The sequence below is a fragment of the Rhinolophus sinicus genome, linkage group LG02 (genome assembly GCF_036562045.2).
Source record: "Rhinolophus sinicus isolate RSC01 linkage group LG02, ASM3656204v1, whole genome shotgun sequence".
Classification (NCBI taxonomy): domain Eukaryota; kingdom Metazoa; phylum Chordata; class Mammalia; order Chiroptera; family Rhinolophidae; genus Rhinolophus; species Rhinolophus sinicus.
The window spans coordinates 149,281,421-149,308,500 of record NC_133752.1 but is presented as its reverse complement, the minus strand read 5'-3'; the positions used below and the strand labels follow the sequence as shown (position 1 = coordinate 149,308,500).

The window sequence follows — 27,080 nt, the reverse complement described above, 5'->3', positions numbered from 1 at the left end:
TTTGTAGGGTCCGATGTTAGATACAAATCCACGTTAGTTCTCTATAACCAATAAATTGTACTAATGATATTTATTTAATAATTATTCCTTTATTTGTTATTTGGTTAGTTTGATTTGTCATGGATTGAATTCTCACAGTGTTTTAAATCTCTTTACAGAACCTTTCCTATTCAGTTGATCAGTTTTCTGTTTCAGAGCCAGTTGCATAGACTCTTGGTTGTCACAGCCATATATTCACCCTTAACATCTGTACAGAATAAATAAATATTTGTATGGGCTTCTGGAGTCTTCTAGAATCACAGTTCTTCCCGGAGTCACATACCTCTTGTGCAACTATTCACACCTTTTCATCTCTCATTAAAGTTTAATATCTCATGTTTTACAGAAGATTCAAGTTTTTATCACTTTACTGGATTTACTCCCTATTTGATAACAACTAGAGAGGAGTAAAGCCAAACACTCAAAAGTTATAGATGCTGGGCTGTTTGGTTGGTTCACTCACTAAGTGACTTGCCCCAAATAAAGCCCTGAAGCATGCACATTTGAAATTAGAAATGACTAGACAAATTACACTGTATGGTTCAGGTTTTTCTGGGAGTAGGCAAAACTGCAAATATTGAATCCATGAATAGTATGGGTCCATTTTTAAGTCCCGTGGATCAAATCTGGCATGGTTCTTTTTAAAGTATTCATTAGTATCTTGCCTGCTTATCTTCCAAGTACTGATGCTTTGGACAGTCTTTTATTCAACTCTCTAAGCTCATGGAAATTCTAGCCTGCTTCTTATGTAACCTCTCCTTTTTTGATTCACAGGGATAGCAGGCTTTATGACTGTGGTGTCCTATGGTCTTTACAAGTTAAAGTACAGAAGAGATCAGAAAATATCCATTCATCTTATTCATATGAGAGTTGCTGCCCAAGGATTTGTTGTGGGAGCTGTGACTCTAGGTAACCTGCTTAATTTGTATCTCGTGTTCAGCTGTCTTTGAGAGTATCTGTGTTTACTTTATCCATTCATATTAGAAGATGAATATTGGGTCAAGACGATACAGTGGAGGAAGAATGGTAAGAAAAGCAATGATCTTTAGGTTGCTGCCCAATTATAGGCTTACTTTCTTAATATTTTCAGCACTGAAAAAAACCCCAACAGATAAAAGGTACAAGCGTCCAGTTATAAAATAAATAAGTTATGGCATGTAATGTACAGCATGGTGATATAGTTAATAATACTGTATTGCATATTTGAAAATTGCTAAGAGAATAGATCTTAAGAACAGATCACAAGACAAAGAAATTCTGTAACTATGTATGGTGACAGATGTTAACTAGACTTATTGTGGTGATCATGTCACAATATATATAAATATCCAATCATTATGTACACCTGAAAGTAATATGATGTTATTTGTCAATTACACCTCAATTAAAAAAAAAACAAAAACCAGTAGAGAACTAAGTTATGGGTTCTGTTATCCTCAATAATAAAAGGAGGAATGAATAGTTCGTACCCTATATAACTCAGCTAAAAGCAGTAGCTATAGACCCCAGCCTTTATTGCTTAGCTAAGAGCAACACAGCTCCCAGCCTATTTGAACAGCCAATATCGTTAAAGTAGTTTAACTGGGAAGAAAACATTTTTAGAGCTCATATGTCTAATATCCTTGTTCTCCTTTTATTCCAAGTTTTAGCAACAGGCAAATTTTTATTTTTATTAGTCTATAAATTAAGCAATCTTTACATGTGACATGCGAGTCTAGAACAAAATACAAGAAACTTTACTACAAAGTTGCAGCCCTCACTTTCATCATTCAGCAACCATATATTGAGCACTTGCTACTTGCAAGGCACTGAGCTGGTCTAGACATGAGTCTTAGTCCCTACGCTCAAAGGGTTTAGTCTCCTTAGGAGAGAGACCAAGCACAGAAGACAATAGAAAGTCATAGGTACTATGACAGAGATAGCAAAGGTTGCTGCGTAAGGCCAGCACCAAGGAGGGGCATTTAACTAGGGCTGACAGTCCAGGGGAGGCTTCTCTAAAGATGGAAACTGTGGGCGGCCGATTGGCTCTGTTGGTTAGAGCACAGTGCTCATAACACCAAGGTCGCTGGTTCGATTCCCATGTGGGCCAGTGAGCTGCGCCCTCCACAACTAGATTGAAGGCCAATGACTTGACTTGGAGCTGATGGGTCCTGGAAAAACACACTGTCCCCCAATATTCCCCAGTTAAAAAAAAAAAAAGATATAACCTGTACTATGAGCAAAATATGTGGAGGAATTAAGTAGGCAGAGAAGAAGATCAGCATTCTAGGCAGAGGAAATTACAAAGGCACAGAAGCATGGCATATTAGTGGAACTCTACAGTTTGGTATAGTAGGTGAATCAATTTGCTGAGAGAAGCAGAACTACTATCGCTTTTCCCCGGATATAAAACCTAGTCAGACAATCAGCTCTAATGCATCTTTTGGAGCAAAAATTAATATGACCCGGTCTTATATAATAGTAAAAGAAGACCAGGTCTTATATTAAGTTTTGCTCCAAAAGACGCATTAGAGCTGATTGTCCGGCTAGGTCTTATTTTCGGGAAAACTCGGTAGTAGTAATATATAAGAGACTTAGCATAGGTATTTGGGCTTATGTAATTGGGAAGCTCTTGCTTATATTATCAGTAGCTGGGGCCTGAAGTGGGCAGGTCAAGTGGTTAGAAAGAAAATATAGCTGTAATGTGGCAGAAGCAAGAAAAATCTGAAACCTGCAAGGATGAGCTGGAACACAGGATGGACTGGAACCCTTAGGAATTTCTCATCATCTCTAAATTCCATGACGGGAGTGACAAAGAAAAAGCTGATGCCCTTTATCCTGGGACTAAAACATGGACCTGGCCAAGGAGTGAGAGGTGAAGGAGGAAATGCAGCAGGAGCCACAGTAGCTGCACTCCTGATTGCTGCCCATTCCAACAAGAAGGGTTAGCAGATAAGCAAAAATATGCTGCAACAGTGTCTTCCAAATATAAAAAGACTTTGACAGCCTCTTCACTTCTGCTTTCTGAATCTCATGTAAAATGTCTCTTGGGCAATAACTCGGGGAACAAAAGGAAAGGAATTCTAGAAAATGTAGTTCCAGTTTAGCTAAGTTGACACAATCCATATCCATCACTGTCCACCCCATGTCACCCTGGCATCCCTGTGTTTGTGCTGCGTGCCTCTGAGTGGGCTCGGACCTCGGAGACCCTATGAATGGGTGGTGTCCACAATGTCCTTTCCTCAACAGCCTGCTCAGCTCCTGGAGACTCATGCCTATGGCTTCTTTTATGGAGTTAATCCATCCCGTATTTGGTCTTCCTCTTTTCCTGCTGCCTTCTCTTATTCCCAGCATTATTGTCTTTTCCAAAGAACCTGGCCTTCTCATGATGTGTCGGAAATAGGAAAACTTCCATTTTGTCATGTTTGCCTCCAGTGATGTTTCAGGTTTAATTTGTTCGAGGACCCACTTGTTCATCTTTCTGAAGGTCCAGCGTATCTGTAGAGCTCTCCTCCAACACCATATTTCAGATGAGTCCCTTTTTTTCTTGTCCGCCTTCTTCACTGTCCCACTTTCACATCTGTACATAAGTAACTGGGAACACAAAGGTGTGGGTGCATCCATATACACCTCTTTTAATAGACAACTTTTATATAAAGAAATGGCAAAATCAACTCTCCCTTGTATAACAAAAGCATGCTAATTCTCTCCCATGAGAAGACAGAATATCCCTGTATTAGTCTTTGAGTGATGTTGATTTATCTCTGAGCTGAGTCACATTCCCCTTTAATATCCTGGGACCTAAATCCTGAGATAACATTAAATACTATTAACACTTGTTATATTGGATGGTAGGTAAATGGAAGAGGTAAATAGAAAAACAAATTGGTTAATGTATATACAAATGTATTCATATCAAAATAAGGAATAGTCATAACTATCAGTCTTTGTTTCTGCAACTGATCAGATGGTCATGGCTGGTATTATAACTGTATTTTTTCACTAGCCATTTCATACTCCTTTTGCCTTCAGCAAGCACCTTGGCTATTCATGATTGTTTGATGGGTGTGACCCAAACCTTCATTGCTAAATAGTTTGGGTCATTAGCCATCCTGCCTGTATTGGGTGTAGCTTCCCATTGTGTTTAATCTCAAGACGTGGGAGTACTAAGAAATGCCCAGAAGATATCATGCACGCCTCCTTACCTACCATTGCATAGCAGCAATCCAATTTCCTCTTGATAGTCAGGTCAGATCAATGTAATGGACTAATACGATGTCCTGTGGCATGGAGAGATGATTAAGATGTCTACAGACAAGATTATGGCATAGGGCTGGAGAGTTCACACTGAGACTGGACAGTGAAACTATACTGCTGGCCCTGCTGGGTGAAAGCAAACTGCTTCTGGTGATCTTTACTAAGAGGGATATAGAAAAAAGCAATAATCCAGATTAAGAGCTGCAAATCAAATAGCAAAGGTTGTGCTAATTTGCTCTAGTAATGAAAGCACATCTGGAAAGCAGCTGCAATTACAGTGATCGCCTGATCAAGTTTGTAGAAATCCACTGTCATGCTCCCAGATCCATCCGTCCTCTGGCCAGCTGAATGGGGATGAGGTAGGTATCACCCCCTTGCCATCTTTAAAGGCCTTGATGATGGCAATAATCTCTATAAGCCCCTGGGAAAGCAGTATTGCGTTTGTTTACTATTGTGGTAGGTAAAGGCCAATTAGAACGGCTTACACTTGGCTTTCCATACCATAATAGCCCTCACTCCACAGGTCAGGAAACCAATGTGAGGATTCTGACAGCTGCTGAGTATGTCTACTCCAACTACACATTCCAGAACTGAGGATACAACATACAGTGGGTTCAGGGACCACTAGACCAACTGCAAAATAGACCCACAGCAAAACTCCATTGACCACGTAACCTCCACAAACTCCTAGTTTGACTGGTAGGCCACACTAATTATCCAGGTATTCATATCAATTCAGAACCAATACTTAACAATCTCCCACAAATGTGATTATTTCCCTTCCTCGTGCACAGGCATCCTGGTGAATGGCCACAGGTCCCTCTGGGGAAGACCAGGAGGTGGATTCATAGTACTTAACATTCGGGGCTATGTCACAGGGTCTTTCCTTAAGGAGATCTGACTTCTCCTTTATTCAAGGGATTTTGGGTCTGTGAATTGACTAAAATCCAGGAATTAGTTGAGGGGCCATAACTCCCCATTGGGATGACTCCAGTTAAACTTGTTCACCAAACTAATAGCTTTTTTTTTTTTTTTTAATTGGGGAAGGGAAACAGGACTTTATTGGGGAACAGTGTGTACTTCCAGGACTTTTTTCCAGTCAAGTTGTCCTTTCAATCTTAGTTGTGGAGGGTGCCGTTCAGCTTCAAGTTGTTGTCCTTTCAGTCTTAGTCATGGAGGGCGCAGCTCAGCTCCAGGTCCAGTTGCCGTTGCTAGTTGCGGGGGGCGCAGCCCACCATCCCTTGCGGGAGTTGAACCGGCAACCTTGTGGTTGAGAGCCCACTGGCCCATGTGTGAATCAAACCGGCAGCCTTCGGAGTTAGGAGCACGGAGCTCCAACCACCTGAGCCACCGGGACAGCCCCCAATAGCTTTTCTGCTTATACGCTGCCCACCACTTTCAACGCTAGGGACACCACAATCAATTAGCCAATGCCAAGATCTTGGTGGCTTAGACTATTCTGATTACTGCTTTGACTGCTGCTCAGGACAGTAATCATGCTTTCCTTGTCCTTGTCAAGTAAATGCTGCTGCATGACCTCTGCCACCACAGGACCTCATCATCCCCACTGAATTCAGGGAGCCCAGCAGTTCCCATTGTCACTTCTGGCTTACAGAAAATAGTCACCATAAAACTCTGCAGGGACACCAGGGCTCCGTTCACAAATGTATTTATCAGCCTTGGTGAAGGGAGTAGAGCTATTTAGGGGATGAGTGAGCAGGATAAATCTACTCTAACATTCCAATCTCCCTAAGCCTATGGATACCTTTCCCTACAACAAGGTTTCTCAATCTCAGCACCATTGACATTTTAGACTGGATTATTCTTTGTTGTGGGGCTGTCCTTGCATTACAGGGTATTTAGCAGCATCCCTGTCCTCTACCCACTAGATGCCAACAGCCCCCACCCCTGCTGCCCCCAGTGTGACAGAAGTATACCAAGGAAGTTCTGGCGTTTCAACTCCGTTTAGTGGAGATTTCCTTTTGGTCCAAGTTTCAGTCATTCTCAGACACGGATGGAAGGACCGTTACTATTGGCAAAGGAGGCTCAGTAAAATACAGGGGTTCAAGGGCCCAGTGTCACTGAAATCTGCTCATATGTCCCCAACACTGTAGTCAGGGTCCCACTCCTTCCAAAGCAATGCCCTCATTTTAACATGAGAGACTTGGTGAGGTTGGGAGTTTGTGTTGTGATTAGCCACTCAGAAGATTAGTTCCTGTGTGTGTTTTTCAAACACAGCTGCCTCAGGAGTATAAGAGTTAAGACTTTGTTTTAATCATAAGCTTTCAGGTCCCTCAGAGGACCTGGAGCTAGGAATTAAAAGCCCTGAGCCTCTCGTTTTGTTTTCCCAAGTTCTCCTGCACACTTAGAAGTAACCCAGCTTATGATGCTCCTTATTTCCACTACATAGTCTATGGAAGTAAATAGTTGATCACCCAAAGCCTGGCTTTCTATAGGCACCCGATTAAAGGAATCTATAGGCGGTAATTTAAACAAATGTTTTGCTATTGCCTGCCATGGAATGCTAGTAACATCGTCACCACTGGGGGGAAATAGCCATTTTTAAAAATCTAATTAGACCCGAAAACCAATTCCAGATAATCCAGAACCAATTCAAAGGGCCTATCCTCATGGTTATGTTCCTCTAGAAGCTGCCAGTACCAAATGCTGTATCAGTCAGGGTTCAATCAGAGAAGCAAATCTACTCGAGATGATATATACAAAGGGACTTATTATAGAAATAGGATCTTAAGCAATTTGGGGAGCTGGTTAAACTGTCCATGTTAGGCCTGTTGCTTATGTTTCTCATGCTGGGGCCTGAAGTTAGCAAGGAAGCAGTTGGGAAGGAGAAATAAACTAGAATCTGCAAAGATGCACAGAAACCCACAAAGACAGACAGGACTTTGAGTCAGTCTCTTACTGACTCCAACTTTGATTATGCTGTGACCTGTAGAAGCCCTGGAGCTAATCCACACAGGGCCTAGGAGCCAGAGAAGATAAGGGAGGAGATGCAGAAGGAGCTGGAGCATCTGTGAACCTGAACGCTGCCCAGCAACAGTGAGATGTGCCCACAGATAAACAACCACATGAGCAGCTGGAGTAGTGCCGTGTGCCCTGCACCAAGCCTTCCACATGTAAAAAGGATACGGCAGCTGCTGCTTCCACATTCACCTTCGAGTCTCAAGCAAAGGGTCTCATGAGCCAAACTAACCCAGAACTACGCAGGGAAGGGAATGCTGGAAAACAGCTAAAGCGTAGCTAAACTAATATAAAACAAATCCCCAAATGATTTTCATGGTTGTGATCTGAGGAGTAACAAGTGGGCCAGCGAAGGGTTTAAAAGGAAGTAACATAGAAAGGCAGTTTAGAAAGATGCCTGCTTTATAGAAAGATCAGAAATAGGCAATGTCAAACTGTTTCGGGATGCTGAACAGACAGTCACTCTATAACGACGACGAAGAAAACTTATCAGAAAACTCAGAACAGTGGTTACCTATGGAAAAGAAGGGGATGTGGTCAGAAAGGAAACCGGGAGGCTTCTAGGATGCCTGCAATATTCTATTTCTTGAACCATTATTACAGGTGTTCACTCTACAACTACTTGTTAATCTGATCATTTAAGTTTTATGTACTATTTTCCAGGCATATTATATTTCACCATGGAAAAAACATTAAGAGGAAAAGGAAAATGATTAGAGATGATTTGCAAAGGAGGGGAGCAAAAAAGACAGAAAAGTTAGATGATGAACTGGATCTGAATTAAGGCAGTGGATATAGAGAGGAGGAGATGGATTCCAGAAATAATGAGGACTCGGCAACCAAGTGATTGGGAAAAGGAAGGAGGAATCAAGGTTGAGTCCTAGGTTTGTGGTTTGGGCAACCCGATGGAAAGGTCTGCCTTTCTCTAATATAAAGAACAGGTTTGGTAGGAGAAGCGCATATTGCACAAAACAGTAAGCGCTAACACTGAAGGAGTACTTACGGTGTGCAAGCCGCTCTAACTGCGGTTATGTATCGGCATCGCATTTAATCTTAACACCTATTTTGACACCACCTAGTGTACTCCCATATAATCCAACACTCATGCTAACCATCAGAAGCTCACATCAGATGCCACAGGTTTAAGAACACAGTTCCCGGAAAGACTGCCCTCACTTCAGACCCCAGCCTTTGGGAGTCCCCAGGCCACCTGCACTTCCGACCAACTGGCTACAAATTCAGGGGTTCCCAAGACTCCCTCAGGTTTATTTCATGTGAACGACTTATAGAACTCAGGAAAGCGGTATACTTACAATTACAGTTTTATTATAAAGGATACAAGGATACAAATCAGGACCAGCCAAATAAAAGAGACGCATAGGCTAAGGCCTAGGAGGGTCGCAAGCTCAAAGCTTCTATCTATGCCCTCTCCCTATGGGATCAGGGATGTCAGCCTCCCAGCATATCAATGTGTTTACCAACCAAGAAACTCCACTGAGCTTGTGTCCAGAGCATTTATTGGGGCTTCGTTATGTAGCCACGGTTGATTGAATCACTGGCCACGTGACTGAATTCCATTTCCAGTCCTACTCCCCTCCTGGGAGGTCTAAGAACCCTCTGGCCACATAGTTGGTCTTTCTGGCTGACTAGCCACATCTTGATGCTACCTAGGAGCACACCTAATGAGTCATCTGATTAGCATAAATTCAGGAGCCACAGGGCTCCTGAAGAAAGACACTCCTATTACTGGAAATTCCAAGCATTTTAGATCTATACCAGGAACTCAGAACAAAGACCAAAGTCTTTATTAAACAACAATATTCTGTGAGGTAGGTACTGTTATTGACTCATTTTACAGATAAGGAAACTGAGGCTCAGAGAGGATGAGTTAGTTGTTTGCAGTCACACAGACAATCCACTCCAGAGCCCGAACTCTTACATTATACTGACTGAGATGCCTATGGCAGATGTCTCCAAATCAGAGTACCCATACCCTAGGAGATGTATAGGAGATCCATGGGAATGTGGGAAGAAATATTTTTATCTTAACTACAAAAAAGCTTTACTAATATATAGACTGACCATGGTACATTTATACTGTTTATAAATAAATGCACATCTTGAGGGGCATGCTCAACATATTTACTTGTGCACCATTTAAAAGTTTGGAGGCCACCTCCCTATGGGATGTGGAAATATTACATATGGTACAATGAATATATAAGGGTCTCACACTCAGAAGAGAGATCTAACTTAGAGATCTAACTTGCTTATCAGTGAAGCAACAGGTGTGAATGAGGTGAGAAAAGAGTCGAGATCAGAACTCCAGAGAAGACCAACATTTAAGAGGTAGGCAAGAAGAATTATCTGTGCCTAAGAAGTACAGGGAAATGAGTCCTGTAATTCTCTCTGAATCTGAGAAGTTATTTCCACAAATACCACTATTATTCAAGTTTAAATTTTTTTTTGTCTTGCATTTTATGCATCTGTGATAGTTATCACATTATTTCTTCAGAAAATTTTGCAGACACCTGCCTCACTTTGCTATCACGTTGAGATGAGAACTTACTTTATCCTCCATGCACTTTGAAGATATTAACAAGCAGTGTCAGAAAGGGAGGGAAACTGAATAAAGGATTTAGTTTAGACAATCTACTAGATAGCTAATGCCTGATAACTGATATGGATGGGGGGGGATGAGTTGTAGTTTAATTCTGTGACTCCTTTGGGTGTAAATTCATTTGCTGACATCCCTGGAATTCACTGAAGCAGCCCCTCTGTTCCTCAGGCTACTTCCACCTTTCTGCATGGCCCTAGGAGACCTCACCTTGGGGAAGACATACATCTATTTGCCTAAACTCATAGCGATTTCACCCACTAGATTGTAAATTCCTAGAAGCAGGGACTGGATCCATTAGTTTCTGTTTTCCTCAGGATACTGAGTACAAATAGACACTGAACAGATAGATGTTTGCTAAATTGAGGTGCCTATTATTTTTATCTTAATCTCTAGCCATTTTCCTTTTTCACCAATATTTCAAAATTCAAACTTTAGGGTGGCATAATAACATCATGAGCTCAGATTTATACTGATCTTAAACGGCTCTTAGTTTAAAAAAATTTTTTTTTCTGAAACCATTTGTATGACCCAAGTCAAAAATTAATAAGATGGAAGGTATTTTGTTTGTTTTTAAATTGTGGGCTAGTTTTGGGGAAAGGAAATGCAAGTAGAAGAAATTCAGTGTTTGTTTCCCACGGACACTCTATTGATATAGATCTTTTTGTTTCTAGGTGTTCTCTATTCTATGTATAAGGATTACATCAGACCTCGATTCTTCAATGTGTCCAAAAAATGAAGCTACATACGAAACAGACAAGAAGCCTTCTGAAAACTATTATGAAGAATGAATTTTCAATATATAGCAAATTGTATTGCAGAAGTCTTAGACAGAATTCTCATAGCCTTGTATAGTAAGTTTTGATGTTTTAAGAAGTTGATTTCCAAACCGACAATCATAGTCAACTCAAAAATATCTTTGTTGATGTCTTTCACAACTTATGACATGATTTTTTAACTTTTAACATTTTTATTTTATAGTTAGTAGCAGAAAATAATCTATATTATGTCAAATCAATCTGAAAAGTAGAATTAGTTATATAGTGGCTACAGAAGAATTTTCTTTATCCATATTAAATACGACAGTCTATTTGTTGCTTGATTCCCTTCAAATAGGGCAAGGTAAGTAAGGCTCTCATAAACTCCTTTTTAGAATGGGCAATAATTACAGTAGGAGAATGGTCATGTTATTTAAATTTGGTTCACCACTGTGCACCTTACTATTATATAGAAACTTGACTACTTTACCACAAACATAAATGTTTAACATTTAAATATCTGTGTATTCATTTGTACATTTCTTGTAAGTACAAAGGTAAATTGCTTAAAAAAAATCCCTTTTCTCCCAGATGGCAATATTGTGGGGGTGAAAAGATTTACTCCAGATGTGCTATTGCTAATCTAGTATGCCACTGTAGAAAACACAAGAAACCAAAGTAGACATAAAATGTTAAGTGTGCCTGTGGCTTCAAATTCCTCTGTACCTGCCCTAGGGTTCTAAAAATATTAGACTTTGTTGAAGTCATAAATGTCCTGACTCAGATTTGATCCCTTAGCACCCAAGCCTAGGAAAGAAAAAGATTCACTAAAATAAAATTGAAAATGCACTGTATGATGACCTGTGGTACTGATTTCCTTTTCCTTAATGTTTACTTTAGTGAAGGGTTATTCTGACAGCAAGGTGAAGTCTAGTATTTGAGGAAAGGAAAGAGGTCGGAATATCTGAAAATATGTCTTTTTTTAAGATTTCATTGAGGAAGGGGAACAGGACTTTATTGGGGAACAGTGTGTACTTCCAGGACTTTTCCAAGTCAAGTTGTTGTCCTTTCAGTCTTAGTTGTGGAGGGCGCAGCTCAGCTCCAGGTCCAGTTGCCGTTGCTAGCTGCAGGGAGCACAGCCCACCATCCCTTGCGGGAGTCGAACCGGCAACCTTGTGGTTGAGAGGACGCACTCCAACCAACTGAGCCATCCCAGAGCTCAGCGGCAGCTCAGCTCAAGGTGCCGTGTTCAATCTTAGTTGCAGGGGGCGCTGCCCACCATCCCTTGCGGGAGTCAAGGAATTGAACTGGCAACCTTGCAGTTGAGAGCCCACTGGCCCATGTGGGAATCGAAATGGCAGCCTTCGGAGTTAGGAGCATGGAGCTCTAACCACCTGAGCCACCGGGCCGGCCCCTGCATTCTAGATCTTAACCCACTGTTCTGTGTATTATATATACTTTTCTCCACAGACACAGAATTATTTTAAAAGTTGTCATTTGTACCTATAATGAGGTTCTTCTGGTGCCACCAACAAGTACACATAGTTTGGTCAACACTCTCCTCTTTGGAAAATAGGCAAGAATCCAACTACTTCATCCCACTAAAGTATACATTCCAGCAGCTGGATCTAATATGCCCTATGAAGATCAGGAAAATCGACAACAGCTGGCATAGAATGTCATCTGACAGACACTCTGAAAAAGAAATGTCATCCTTCACGTTGATTATACAACAAAAATATTTCTAATCAGGCTACTACACTCTCTCATTACATACTCAGCATTAAAAATAGATTAACTGAAGTGTTTAATTAGACATGGCTTTTCTCACAAAACCCAATAGACTTCACAGAATTTTCTAACCTTACTCTGAGAGAACTAAAGTAATGTATTTATTGCTTGAAAAAAAGCAATGCAAAGTATTTATTAAGAGTAGCTACACATGAGAACTCACAAATTGTATTTAAATTGAAACGTAAAGTCAGATGGTTGCTGGACTTATGGTGATCACTTCTTTAGGTCTATAAATGTTGAATAACTATGGTGCACACCTGAAACTAATATAATATTGTATGTTAGCTATGTTTTAATAAAAATCTTAAAAACATAAAATGTAAAATCATATATAAGTTAAATAAGCAGGATGTTCATTCACTCGCATTAGCTTGGATAAAGAGGGAGGGTTGTTGCAGGAAGACCTGTGAATAGGTGACGTACAGAACCTGAACTGGCACGATACTTGCGGGGCAAAGCTTTGGTGGCTTAATTTCATAATGTTTAAAATTAAGAAGGCATTGGCTACTGCAACCCCTAATGCTTCACTTGCTAGTTAAACTATTTCTTGTGCCTGGATGTGCTCTGACTGCCTTTTATATTAGGTGATACACAGTTACGTCGCAGCAGCTGCTCAGTAACAATTATTTAATTGTATTTTTCTGACATTCTGGGTATACAATGTCACAGCATCCTTTTACAAATTGACCCCACAGTGTTAAACTCCAGGAACTGAGTGTAAGCATCTAGGTTACTCTTAAAATTGAATATATTAATATCTAGATAGGCACATGATATAAAAATCCAGATCTTTAAATTATAAATTAGAGAATGAGCAAATGTTCTTAACTTACCAAAAAAGTTTAGCCAAGACTTACTCTTTAGACATCGAACTCTTCTACTGATTTTAGTATAAATTAGTTTGCTTTGTTATCGAATTTTCTGATTATAGAAGTTGTATGACCTGAGGGGTTTACTTAAAAATTTTTGTAAACTCTCGTCTGTTCCTAATAACATACAGTTAAAAGTGGAGAAGAGCTACAGAAATCCCCTAAATATATAATCTCTTTTTAACCAACCACTTCATCTTTTTATGAGTGGCAAAACAATTTTTTTGTTTTTGCTTTTTTTCTTTTCCCAAACATTCTCTGGGAATGAATGAAATTGCCCAGGGAGGAAGGAAAATCCAACAAACTGATTCATCTACAGTTGCTATCTGTGTATAAAGAAACCGAAACACTGAAACTCATTTTCAAAGTCTTTTTCAAGTGAAAGCTGCTAGTTGATGTTAATTTAGTTTCATTTTTAAAGTCAGAAGGACTCTAACCTAGGTTACAAGGCCGCTGGTTTCGAGGGCCCCTGACGTAGTAATGAGGGAATTTTAAAGTACAGTCTTAGAAAAATCCCTGCCTCTTAGACGGCCAAGTTATTATAAGTGAAGATAGGAAATGTACGGATTCTTTTTTTTTAAGTCTTATTGAAAGGTACTAAGTTTTAAAATAAGGCAGAGAGGTCAGATATCTAACTTTCATGTGAAAAGAGGAAAATATGCTCAAAGTCACAAAAGGCTGCAGGATTTACAAACTCGATGCTTTTGGGGCTGGAATGAAATGAGTGAAGGAGTATATGCCCCCCTAGAGCATATCCTATTAAAAGTGGATAGCTGCCATTCAGTTCCAGCCAACTGCATTTCCATGCAGGAATGTGAAGCCAGTGTGGAAAATTTTCTGACTTTTCAATCAGATAATTATGCAAAAATTTTCTATTTTAAATATTAAATTTTTATTATAAAAATTTTAAGGAAAAACAATCCTGGTTTGAAAGAGGGGGTTAAAAAAAAAATCTGTAACCCACAAATAGGCAGGCAGTTTGTGTCATGTAATCTTCCAAGTCACAGTCTAGTTTAATCTCATACTACTACTTGGTATAAATACCTTAAAACATTATTTTTAATCTCCTTAGCATTCCCTAGGAGATTCAACATTAGAAATATAAGCTACTCCTGGAAATAAGCTTTGGACCTAGAAATGGTACTGGACTATTAGCAGGGAAAGTGGGAAGAAAAGACATGGTATGACTATACAAATATTAGGAAAAAAAACTAATACCTCCATTATGTTCTGTTAGAACTTACAAAGTTCAGTGTTAGAAGTTTCTCCTTTTTATACCTAAAACTTGAATGCTAGAATGGGCTGAGTTACAAGGCATCATGGAAAACTAATCATTGGTTAAAGTATGATTTCTGGATCTTGTCACTAGGTATTAAGCTCTTTGGAACATACCGTCGTTATCTCTGAAAAAATTTCAGGAAAAGCAACAAGACAGTAATAATTATAAAGCACACTGATATCCAGGATTAAATATGACTGCCAAATATAAGAAATGTTTTCTTTAGAAATGATGTGCTAGTATCAGTAGTTACTAAGGGTCTAATTGATTCAAATCGAAGTGAAATTTAATTGGCCATAGTCAAGCACCACTTTAAAAGGCAAGTCAATTTGACCAGTTCATTCTGAAAGAGCATTACTCCCTTTCTTTTCTCACTTGTGGTCCAGACAAAACAAATATCTGATTTATCTGAACAATGTTTTAAAAAAATACAAAAGATCAATTTTTATAACCTTAAAACTCTACCCAAACTGATATGTTCAGGTTTACATAAATATATACACACACCATGTTTCCCTGAAAATAAGACCTATCTAGACAATCACCTCTAATGCATCTTTTGGAGCAAAAATTAATGTAAGACCCGGTCTTATTTTACTTATTTTACCCTTATTTTGCATGAAGGGTGCACTTATATGATATAAAACCGGGTCATATTAATTTTTGCTCCAAAAGATGTATTATAGCTGATTGTTCAACTAGGCCTTATTTTCAGGGAAACAGAGTATATATTTTTAAAATTCCAGAAGTTAAGACACAAGCCCATAGGGGTGTGTGGCCATCTTAGGCCAATCAATTAACTCTGGCTGTTGTAGGACTATTGTAAGTTGGGTGGGTCTTTGACCTACACTTAAAGCTGTCAGCTTTTAACACCCTTCCCATGAGGAAATCTTTGCCTTTTGTTCAAAACATTTGAACAAAACTCACCTCTGAACTAACAGAGCTACGTGAACAGGACACTGGCACAAAAGGACTAAGACAAAGTGGTTCTTATACAGTCCGTCAGGCTGTCAGTCATCTAGACACAAGTGAATCAGCATCCATGGAGTTCAGAAGGTAGAGTTCAGGCTGAGCTGTCAATCCCAGATGGTACTAAGGACAAAAAGATGGAAAAGGGTTAGATTGATTTGCAAGTATTTAAATATTGAAATTGGCATTTAAGTACCTATGAATAGCATATTAATATAGGCCTTCTTTCAGTACTGCTACATTGATTTTGATGTCGGCAAAGAAATGGCTTACAGATACATGGTTCATGGTATATAAAATAATAGCTAGGAGCTGGAATAGTTAAGGATTTAGACAGGGCCAGATGCCTTCAGCCCAATCCGCACTTTGACACTTTGCCTCAGGGAAGATGCGTCTCATCAGGATATTACGGGCAGATGCACTGAGTCACTGAGCGCTTTTGTATTTTAGAACTGTGGTATGATAGAAATCACATTCCAGATGGTGTAAATCCTGAGCCTGTTACTCTTTGGCACCTGAGCCGTTTTTCATTAAAAAGAAACAAACAAAAAAAACTGGCATGTCCTCAGAGGGAGCTGACCTACGGGTCCCCAATGTTTGTCCGACTAAATCAGAATCACTTCAGCTGCTTTGAAAACACATTGCAAACCTTACTGCTGGAGATCTGAATCCAGATGGTTTGTGTTGGGACCTGTGAAGCTGTATTTAACTTTTTCTCTCCTCTGCATACTCTGTGGAACAATCACTGAGTCTCATTTTAGCCCAACTGTTATTACTTAGGGCTTTAGAAATATTACTGCTCATTGGCACAACAGCCTGTGAGCGAATGCAGAGCTATAAATCCACAGGAGAAAAATATTTCTATTATTGTATAGTGGAAAAGGCACCAGAGTTGGGTTCAAGCTCCATCTCTGCCATTTCCTGTGACCTTGAGCAAGTCATGTGTCCTTTTGAGCCTTATCCTACTTATTTGTAAATGGGTATAAATGCTATGTTTGCAAATTCCAAGTACAGTAATATACTATCTCATGTTAGTGTTCAATAAATGTATTACAAATTGCCCTCAATACCTTTCAGGCTTATGACTGTAAAGATGAGTTCAAATGGAGCCCAAGATAAGACTATTCTCAACTAATGGGCTAGGAAATGACTGAGTCACACTGGCCTTAGTGCAGAAAAACAGCTCTTCAAAGACTTCAGCTTCCTTATCCACTTTAGGGTTTTACATCTCAGGTTTAGTTATCAAGGGCAACTGTCAGATACACTGACAACTCAGTATAGACTTTTCTCTAGTGAGCTAAGGTGGTGGACTTCCTCATTATGTCATAACAAGCGTTGCATAATTAGTCCCAGATCCCCAGAGTATGTCACCTACAGAACTCCTTCATTGGAGAAGTTTGTCATATTACTGAGACTTTGAGAAATGAGGCTAAATGGTACAGGAATAGGCTAGAGGTAATGCAAATGAGTAAACTTAACTATTAGTTCCAAATTATTGCCGGGATAGGATCAGAGGGCCCTACCCATTTTCTACGCCTGCCAGAAAGCATTCAGTTTGTTTTTAATTTGGCACAGGCCACACAAAACTAGTCAACCAGTTGGCAACTTCCGAGCTAAAACATAGTCTAACACTAATCAGAGTATCAAGCAAATGCTTTGATGTGTTGTTGTGTCTGGTGCTGCTAAACACCAAAGCTTGGTCTTAAATTTGCACGAAGGGTGTACTATAGATTATATAGGACGGCTTGGTAACAATAATGTGGGCCCTGGAGTTAAGCTATTCGAGTTCAAATGCCAACTGCTAACAATGTGAAATTCAGCGAAGCTATTTATTTTTTTGGCCTGTCAGTTGTCTTAACTATAAAGGTTGATCTTGTTATAAGAATTAAGTGAGATCATGAGTGCTCAGATCAGAACTACACATAGTAGTGTTAGCCGTTTTAAAGCTAAGGTGTCAAGAGAAGCTGACACATTTCGATTCGTTGGTCCTAATGATGGGAGCAGAAAGTGTACCAGAGGGCAGAGCTAAAGGGAATGTTTCAAATCGGGGCCTTCACATTGTTATGCATTCTATTTTAGTTTTAAAACTAAGCCCAAATTAAAAAGGGAGAGCTGTATGAGGAAGGACAACATGGAGGACAAAATTGCCAGGTTATTTCCATGGTGTTACCTGAGTATTCAGCTTCTGTAAGACAGGAAAGCTTGCAATGAAGTTCTAGTGACAAATTAAGTGCTGACTTCGATTTTCCTGTCATGTGTCTAGTGACAGGGCTAGTTCACTGTGACTGAATTTTATTTTTATTAAATGGTGCCAATACTTTCATTTATATCAGGTCTGCCAAAATGCTCATTCATTTTCAAGCTAAACAATTTTGGTTTCTCTTTTCAAATACTCCTATTTTTTATTGGAAGTATATACAGAATATACGAGGTGTAATCAAACAATACGGTGAATGTTTAAATTTAAAAAAATTATTATAGTAAAAGACACACTGCCATTAATCTCCCTCAAAAAACTCCCCCTCACTTCAAACACATGTATCCCATTGTTCTTGCTACTTTCTGAAGAAATTCTGGAAGTCCTCTTTCGTGGGTGTCTTTAGTTGAGCTGTCATGGCTGCCTCGATGTCCTGAATCAATTCAAAACATTTACCTTTCATGGTCATTTTGACTTTGGGAACAAGTCAGAAGTCGCATGATGACAGATCTGGTGAATAAGGTGGACGAGGACACACCATAATGTTTTTATTTGACAGAAATTGCCGTACCAGAAGTGATGTGTGACACGGAGTGTTGTCATGATGGAGGACGAAGTACGACACTCACGAAACAGGACTTCCAGAACTGCTTCAGAAAGTGGCAAGAACGATGGGATAAATGTACTCGAAGCGAGGGGTAGTATTTTGAGGGGTATTAATGGCAATGTGTCTTTGACGGTAATACTTTTTTAATCTAAACATTCATCATATTTTGTGATCACACCTCCTAAAAGCCTATTTCAATGGTGAAACAAGACTACTGGTAGAAAAATGTTCAGTTTAGAGCAGAGAAAGGCAGAATTACAATTTTTATCAAGTTTAAATATGGCAATGATGTGACTTTGAGCAATAACAAAACTATATGACTAAGTGGGTAAATAGAAATTAATGTTTGGAGTCTACAATTCATCAAGTCTTCTAAGAACTAAACCTATTTATCTTGCTATCGGGGATACTAACAGTGTGGGCTTAATATGTCATTCCAGGTGGTAGTTGTGTTTCGGTATTTCAAAGATGTTGAGACTCCCATTAATAAAGTATTTTCAAGGTAAAAAAAATACCCAGGAAACCAAATTGGAAAAAGAAAAATGTTTTTAATTACAAACCAAGTTTACATATTGTTAAATGGTCACCAAAAGCTCAGTTGTAACCACTCCTAAAACCACTAGGAGGACCTCACAGGAGCCAAACTGCAGCTCTTCCCCATCCCTGTTAATTCCTCATATGCTGTAGCAGCACAATTATTTCATGTCATATTTATGGAGAACAAGCACCAATTTACAGCAAGTACAATTGTATATCCTTAGACATTCCACACAAGGATACTGCCAAAACACACTGCATTAGAAAACCTGGCACTGGAAAACTTAAACGTTCTAAACATTGTTGACTGCACCCAGAGTACAGACTGAAGTCCACTATCTGAGAGGACCAAATGGAAAACAGTATGGGAGTTTTTAGCACTGTGAAAAACTACACACATAGTGTTAGAAAATGCCTTTAATTGGGAAGAAATTTTCCATCACTGCAAGTCATAAATATAACTTCTAAAAGGAGACTAGCAGTTTTCACTTGGGCTTCTAAATATCTGTGATTCTGAGATTTGACTGGGTCCACTCAGACTCTGGGCAAAGGTAAATGTTACTATATTGTCTTTACAAAGAATTTTTTGGTCAACCTGGCCTTTACCTACTGTAGCCAGACCTACTGCAGCTTTAGATGTCAGTCCCCATATCTTCGCGGGGAATGATGGTAGGGGAAAGGGGCGCATATGAGGAAGACCAGTTAGGGACATTTGTCTTTCATGATCCTGTGCTCTATTACTTGAGGGGCTAAGATAAAGGTATGGTCAGTGAAACAGTAGTTTACCCCTAATGCTTTACAGAAGACAGTCTATCCAGTCTGCACTTTTAACTGCGTGCAAAATATCAGCCGTAATGCCTTTAGGTGCTCAGACGAACAGAGAACACCAATCCACCAGGACTCAGAAGGAAAGCCCCCAAAATGAGAAGTCCTTCAGTGCCATTGCCATTACTGTTCTCACCAAGTCAACAGCTATAAAAGACTTGATTATTTATCTCCACCAGATAAACGTGATTTGATTTGAGATAACCACATAGTCTCAGGTTCCACGTGTAAAAATGTCGCCAGTGGCTGAAGAGCAGCAGCTTCACGCTGAAGGGACCCATTTCCTCTGACTCCAGAGCTCCACCATCTGGTCTCCAAGTTTTTCCCTCTGAGGGAATGGCTGGAGAGAGGCAGCCCAGTGCAACCTTGCTGAGAGACAACTTTGCAAGCATAGTGGAACCTACTGGCTTGCTGAGAGAGCTTTGTATCGGTTAGGTCCACAGCTCCTGAGACTGCTTTGCAAGTCGTCTTGGGCATACTTCAGAAAAACATGATGCTTCTGGTAGGAGGTGGCTTTTAGGAATATAACAGATGGCTCTTCTTCTCTTTCAAGTCTTTTCCCTTCACCCAAAGTCCCATGAAAACATCAGTTTATAAATGCTACCAGCTTTTCTATCACCACCCTCCTGGAGGAGGAAGGTGAAGATTTTACAGCTCTATGTGCTTGACAGCAAATATGAGGAAAGCTCTGTGTATTAACATGAAAGTAACAAAAATCAGGACTCCCAAGAAAATCCTGGTAAACTTTCAATCTCTGAGGAAAATCTTCTAAGTGATTTTCGAGGTGATTAGTAATCACCACCCACAGGTTGATTTATGCTCTTTGTCCTTATCCATTTATCACCTTCTTTATGCTTTCTCACCCCTCTTAACTTTCACTAAGAAATTTAAAGTCAAAATAACTTTAAAAACCTGATAGAGGTAGATGTCTCATAATTTTATATTTAATCTGGTTGAGATTTTTTTAAATAATTAAAATAATTGAAAGGGTATGTGTAAGTATTTCAGCCTTTGAAAATCCATGCTCTTTTAATAAACAAATTTGCATACCCATTCTGTCCTTTTATTATGAAAATTTTATTGCATTTTCCAACTTTTTTTTTTTTTTTTTTTTTAACATCTAGCCTGGTGAAGAACGATGCACAGAGATTTCTCTCTCTAATGGCTAAAACAAGCTGGCCCTTGGGCAGCTCCTGAAGAGTGTAGTGTTTGTTGGAATAATAGCAGCAAACTGTCAGCTTTTCAAAGATCCTACCTAATCCAGTTCCCAGGTTAGGAGGTCAGGAAGAAAAAAAAAATTCCGTCTTTCAAACAGATATAAAACAAAGTATTCCCCACCCAACAGCTGAGTTCTACATGCAGTCTGTGCAACGGCACATACTTTGGGCTATGTTCACACAGTAAACCATAGAAACACACTGGCTCTGATGGCTACCTGGACCACACAGACTGATCCAATGTTTACTTAGCATAGTCACTGGTGGTTTCTTCGGTCAGGACTTTAGAGATTCTTACCGTGCGCCCACAGTCCAGGAAGGACATGCCCAATGCAATCAAACATTGCCAGATCTGAAAGACAAAAATGTAGTCATCCTTCAGCAACCTCTCTGAAGAGCCCTCTTGCTCAGCGTGACTGCTCACACCACACTGCTCAGATGCAAACCTCTCTTCCTTGAACGTCCAGCTTTGCCTATCTTCTGTCACGATCACAAGGTTGCACAAGTCATTCTCCCAGCCCACAACCCCTTCAAAACATCCTGGAATCTGCCTTCCTCGGTGAACTTTTTCCATACCAGCTTCAATACTAAGTTCCCTCTGCTCCTACCGCTTCGTGTTTGTAGCTTCTTTCTCTTACCGGACTGGGAGTTATCTGAAGACCACTTTTCTTCAGTCCTCCCCCATTCCTCATGATGAGTGGAATGACTGACAGACTGATACAACTGAACAGTCTCCTGAGCTGCTCTAGAAGTACATGTTTTGGAGCTAAACAGCAGTAACCCACTCTAGCATCAGCCCTCGGCCTTACAAATGGGTCTTCAGCAATCTCAATCGTCTCAGGCTGACTGAGGACAACTTGGCAGCTTCATAACCAATTTACATGAAGGAAAAATTCCCTTAACTTGTACAGTGAATTTTTAAAACAATTCCTGTCAAGGACATATTCAGTTACTTGGGTTTCCTTGGAGTAAGTCCCTAGATAATAGGGCCAGCAACAATCTTAGTATGCCCAAGGTTTACTGCCGAGGAAAAGAAAAGGGATGTTTCAATCCAGGACACAGTTTTTCAATATTCACTAATGTGATTTTCTCAGTCAAGTAGCTAAATGGTGGCACACACTGGTATGGGGACCAGGTAAGTATTATAAAGATCAGCAGTGGGTTTCCAGCCTCCATCCTTAACCATTCTTAGTAGCGACATGGTATAAATTCTGTCCCTAATCCTTAAATTAACCCTTGTGTTTTTCAGAGAAACCTGCATAGAACAGGGAGGTAGATTTGTTATTGTCACTATAGCCATTTTTTTATTAATATAAGTAATGTTACAGAAGATCTGGAAAATAGAGAAAAGAATATATCCATAATCCCACCATGCTAAGATAACTACTATTACCATTTTTACATAATTTATTCTAGACTTTTAACAAATTTTTGATTACCTGGGTATACATAATTCTACATTCCTTTTTTTGTAGTTAATGGTTTTGTGACTATAATTTTTTAACAACTCTAGCATAATGCAGTACAAGAACATCACTTTTTACTTATTTCCTTATTAGACAGCTATGAAGTGGCAGAGCTGAGCAGCACTGTGAACCCACATGTCCCAGCCCAAAGCTCCGAAATCACACGGCACAGTCCCCTGCTCCAGCCCCATCCTGTACCACTCTCTACTTTCCATCCTGATGCTCCTTTCAGTTCCTACACTCTCTTGTAAGGAATTAAGAATGGAAACTAGACATAACTGACAGAAACAGAAAAATGATAGCCCTTAGGAACCACATGTTATGGTTAAAAATATTGTTTAACCAAAAAAAAAAGAAAAGTATATACATTTTAACCATAGATGATTTTACAATTTCATGTAAATTACCTCAGTAACCTGGAGAGCATGCTGTGTGCTCTTGTGGTCACTTTCATTTCTGCATGTTAGGCAGCCCCACCTCTGCCATCCCTGATCCCGAGGCCCCTGCCCCCTCCCGACAGGACTTACCAAGTAGAACACAAAGCTCAGATAAGCCACACTGACCACAGCAGCCACCACGTACAATATCATGTGCCCTAGTTCCTGGACATAAACCACGACAAAGTACATGTTGATGGAGCAGATGATAAGGACCAAGATCCCGCCTGCGATCTTCCAGCCTCTGTAAAAGAATCAGCACAATCACTGGAGAACAGCCCACCTGCCCACAAACAGGAAAGGACACTGCGTCTTATGGGGTCGGCATCCTTAGAGCTGCACCAAGTCATTTCAAAAATCCCCACCTTCTTTAAAGATGTACATGAAATGTACTACCATGTTTCCCCGAAAATAACACTGAGTCTTATATTAATTTTTGTTCCAAAACACCCATTAGGGCTTATGTTCAGGGGATGTCATCCTGAAAAATCATGCTAGGGCTTATTTTCCGGTTAGGTCTTATTTTCGGGGAAACACGGTTGTGTGTGCCTTTATCATTCAGATCATTTAACACGGAATTAAAGTGCTTTAAACTTCAGTGGCTGAAGGCGAAGAGTTAAAGCCCTAAAAGCTGAAGTTTCTCCCCCACAAAAGAAAAATGTGCTTGCCCTCCTTGAATACATTCAGCCTCCATTTTCTAAGCCATAGATTGAGGGGGCAGCTCTAGCAACCACCTCTCAAACCCCTATGACTCACTTTCTGACTGGCCTGTTTGATGAAGGTACCCTCCCCCCATGCGCACACATACACACACACAAATCTTTGGGGAACTGAGAGGAATAACTCACATTCCATTGGCAAAATCACTCATTACTGGCCGCAAGCTGGTAAATGTGAGGATGGGTATGAGCGCAAAGGGCAGCTGGAAAAGAAAGAACTAAGATCAGATGGGGCAATGGGGGTGGGGTATCCTTGTATCACCCGAGAGCAGCACTGCCAGTGAAAGGGAAACAGACCCGACCTCATCTACTCCGTGAAAAATTATTCCTATCATCCCGAATGCTCAGGCGTTATGTTGACATCTGCAGAGCTGTCATTAACCCAGCATCAATTGTGATCATTAAGTGTCTACAAATATTTATACCTGCCTTCTTGTCTGCTTAATGTCCATAGGACCTAGAGCAGTGTCCTATATGTTATTCAGTATTTGCTTGGATTAATGAACGAAAATTTTGTGTTCTACATGTAATTATAGTTTATAATTCCCATTCAATAGGCTTTTAAAACAAGTCACTTCTGAAAGCCTTTTAGATGCCAGGGATTTCATATACATTTACTGCAGACCAAGACCACACCCCTTTCTTCCTCTAAATTTCCCCAGCACCCGGCACTAGGCTTAGTCCCTAAGGGTAATACATAAGACTACCTGACCAAATGCGATCTTTCCCAGCTCCCTCCTCACCTGTAAGCTCTGCAGAACATTGAGGAAGTCATTCATCCCTGTTAGATGCTCCACATCTTGGAAGACGGCAACAAGCAGGGTAGGGATGATGGCGATAGAGCGGGTCAGAATCACTCGGGCAAAGCGTGACCACCTCAGGTTCAGAAATCCCTGGAAGAAAACATGGAAGGAGGATGAATGTCTGGAACAGGAAACAGAGAAGGGTTTGGAGAGGTTCAGGAAAACCTTAGAAGCATGGGATTAAGAAGTAACAAAAGGGCGACTTCCTTCTCTTGTCTGTACCACTCCAAACAGCACATACCTCCATGACGAACTGGCCGGAATAGGTTCCTGTCATGGTGGAGCTCTGTCCTGCAGCCAGGATCCCCACTGCCCAGATGTAGAGTGTGGCAGGCCCGAAGTAACATCCGAGAACAACACCCTGGGAGAGGCAAGGGAGAAAGATACGCTGTGTTGGGGAACTGCTCAGACAGCATTTCTCTCTGTCTTCTCTGCTATGCACCCAGGCTACGCGGGCCATGTCCCAGAAGCTGGAGTCAGGCCCTCACCTCATTCTAAAAGCTTTTAACCTGAATTTTGCTGCACGGTCTTTTATTCCTCAGCCTAGTCCTTTCTCTTCTCTAAGCTCCTAAAGCCTTCACCCTCAATCTATAACTTAAGTATATTAAAAAAAAAAAAAAAGTCTACACTGTGTTTCCCAAATTATACTGCTTAACACACTATTCTGGAAGATAATAGGAGAGAAAAGAAAGGTTAAATAAATTTGGGGAATACTACATACATACCTATTTTGCTCTTGGAGGTTTACAATGTAACCAGCATAAAAGGAACGGAGGCCCCAGTAAAGAACACTTTTACTAGGGACACTCTTTAATCACCTCAATTAACATCCTAGAGAACAATATACTTTCAACAAACGTTTGGGAACTGCTGATACCATTCTTTTTTTTAAAGCTGATCCTCTGTTCCTTCCTACGTAGTCTGAAATGCTGTCTAGCCTCTGGACTTCTGAAATAAGTGACTCTCTAAAGAAGATATGCTTAGCTCTGAAGTGAACCCACACAAAAGAGCAGATACTATGTCAAGAACATTGAATCAGGGACAAAGAACACAAATCTGAATAGGTTTACCCCTTTGTAGATGTCCACAGCCAGTGTTGAGTTGTCATCAGGAAAAAGGCCAGTATGGGGACTGCTGCTATTTCTACAGACTTCAATCTGGAACACAAAGCAGTTTAGGAGCAACTTTTATTTCCAAGGCAAGGACCAGATAAGAAGAGCTCCCTACAGATCACACACAAGTCATCTGAGACTTAGCCTGGAGGTAAGACACTGGATACAGGTTGTGATAGGAGCAGAGACGGGCAGCTGATCACTCGTACTCTTCCTTCATAGTCTTTTTACACCCCCAGGACATCGAAAATATTTACTGAGTTAGACTGTACACTGTTGGATCATTTTGAATAATGACAGGAAGAGATGGCCCTTAAGAAGGCTTCAAAAATGAGGACACCCAGAATAGAGTCCTCAGTCAAAGCAGAGCCAGGAATTTGAGATCCTATGGATGGTGACCAGAACTAGACAGGCAATCAGGAATTGAGAAGACAGAGAATTCAAAATGACCTAACAGTCTCTCCTAGCAATAGTTTCTGTTCTGTTTGTTGACTCCTCCCAATCTGTCCTTATCACCAAACGGCTGAACTGGCAAACAGGCTGGCAGGTGATAAACAGAAAACAAAAGGGCCCCAAAGTGTAAAGCTACTAACAAAAGAGCATGAGGTCATCTTTAGTCTAAGGCAACCTCCCTTGTCAGCCACAAGCTGGGAAAAAAGGGTCTAGGCTTGGTCAGCCGCCAGACTGCACCCTGACTAGTGCAGTGATTTAGGGGGCAGCACTACGGCTAGAGATCTATTTCCCCTGAGCTCCAGGTCACTGTCACATCCAGCCTTCACTTTACCCTCACATTCACCACCACTCATGACGCTGGCTTACTTACCACCTGCTGGTTGGTTTTCCCAAAAAATGCTTCGGCAAAGACAGAGACGACAAAGACATTGATGATGAAGGAAACAAAGAGAGCAATGCAGGATTCAATGAAAAAGTACTTATTTGCTTCTCGAATTTCCTGCTTCTTGGCTCGGTTTACCTGCCTGGACTGGGGAGACAAAAGCAGCAGTCATTTTTTTGACTATTTGGAACAAGTTTCCTCGTAATATTTCAGAGGTCTGGAGACAGTTGGAAGATTTAGAGGGCAATCGGATGAAATGTGAGGGAACTCGCTTTCATCCTCATTCATTAAGTGAGTAAGGACTTCATGACTCTTTGACGACATTGCACAGTCCCCAAATAGGAAATAGTGACTAAGCGACTACTGAGTTCTCAGTTATTGTGGCTGGAAAAACTGCTGGCCTACAAAAACAACCTGACTTCAGTCCAAAGGGGCATATAGCCTTAATTACAAAGGTCTCTGAAATCGCCCAGCAAACTATCGTCAGACTGACTGGTAAAAGGTTGGTTGGGCTCTTCGCTCCCGATCTCCTCAAGGCCCCCCAGGGTCTTGAGATTAAAACACAAAAGACTTGACGCACTTTCAGACCTTTTATGAAGAACTTTAGTCCCAGTTTCTCTGTGGGGTCAGTTATCTCTGGTAATAAAACAGAGTCCAAGTGTGTGGAGTTTATAAACGTCCAACCATGCAAAGGTACCTTGCTCCTTCAGGGCTCTAACAGTTATAAACTAAGTATGTGCCCCTTGCAACTACAAGAAACGATCCCATGAGCTATCCAAGAGGCC

The 27,080-nt window shown here is 40.4% G+C and overlaps 2 protein-coding genes across 12 annotated transcripts in view; one reads left to right on the top strand and one right to left on the bottom strand.

The window, feature by feature from the left end:
* TMT1A (thiol methyltransferase 1A) overlaps positions 1-10,625 on the top strand; it is a 40,572-nt gene extending 29,947 nt beyond the window's left edge. Inside the window, exons 3-4 of the mRNA XM_019724568.2 lie at positions 814-948; positions 10,546-10,625. Coding sequence (XP_019580127.2) covers positions 814-948; positions 10,546-10,610 — 200 coding nt within the window. The 3' untranslated portion in view covers positions 10,611-10,625. The remainder of the gene's footprint in view (positions 1-813; positions 949-10,545) is intronic.
* The window catches only part of SLC11A2 (solute carrier family 11 member 2), a 49,516-nt gene that overhangs the window by 4,200 nt on the left and 18,236 nt on the right, over positions 1-27,080 (bottom strand). For 6 of the 11 annotated variants that reach the window (XR_012493970.1, XR_012493971.1, XR_012493974.1 and 3 more), the window contains 8 exons: positions 26,284-26,442; positions 25,419-25,505; positions 24,590-24,709; positions 24,289-24,438; positions 23,675-23,748; positions 22,917-23,070; positions 21,222-21,275; positions 15,499-15,663 (listed from right to left, as the gene is read on the bottom strand). Coding sequence is in view for 4 of the 11 variants with exons in the window: in XM_019724561.2 (XP_019580120.1) it covers positions 15,586-15,663; positions 21,222-21,275; positions 22,917-23,070; positions 23,675-23,748; positions 24,289-24,438; positions 24,590-24,709; positions 25,419-25,505; positions 26,284-26,442 (876 nt within the window). In the remaining 7 variants the exon portion in view is untranslated. Of the gene's footprint in view, positions 1-10,767; positions 12,687-14,160; positions 15,664-18,872; positions 21,276-22,916; positions 23,071-23,674; positions 23,749-24,288; positions 24,439-24,589; positions 24,710-25,418; positions 25,506-26,283; positions 26,443-27,080 lie in introns of those variants that run through there. The other 5 variants (XM_019724561.2, XM_074325686.1, XM_074325687.1 and 2 more) reach the window with 3 other exon arrangements.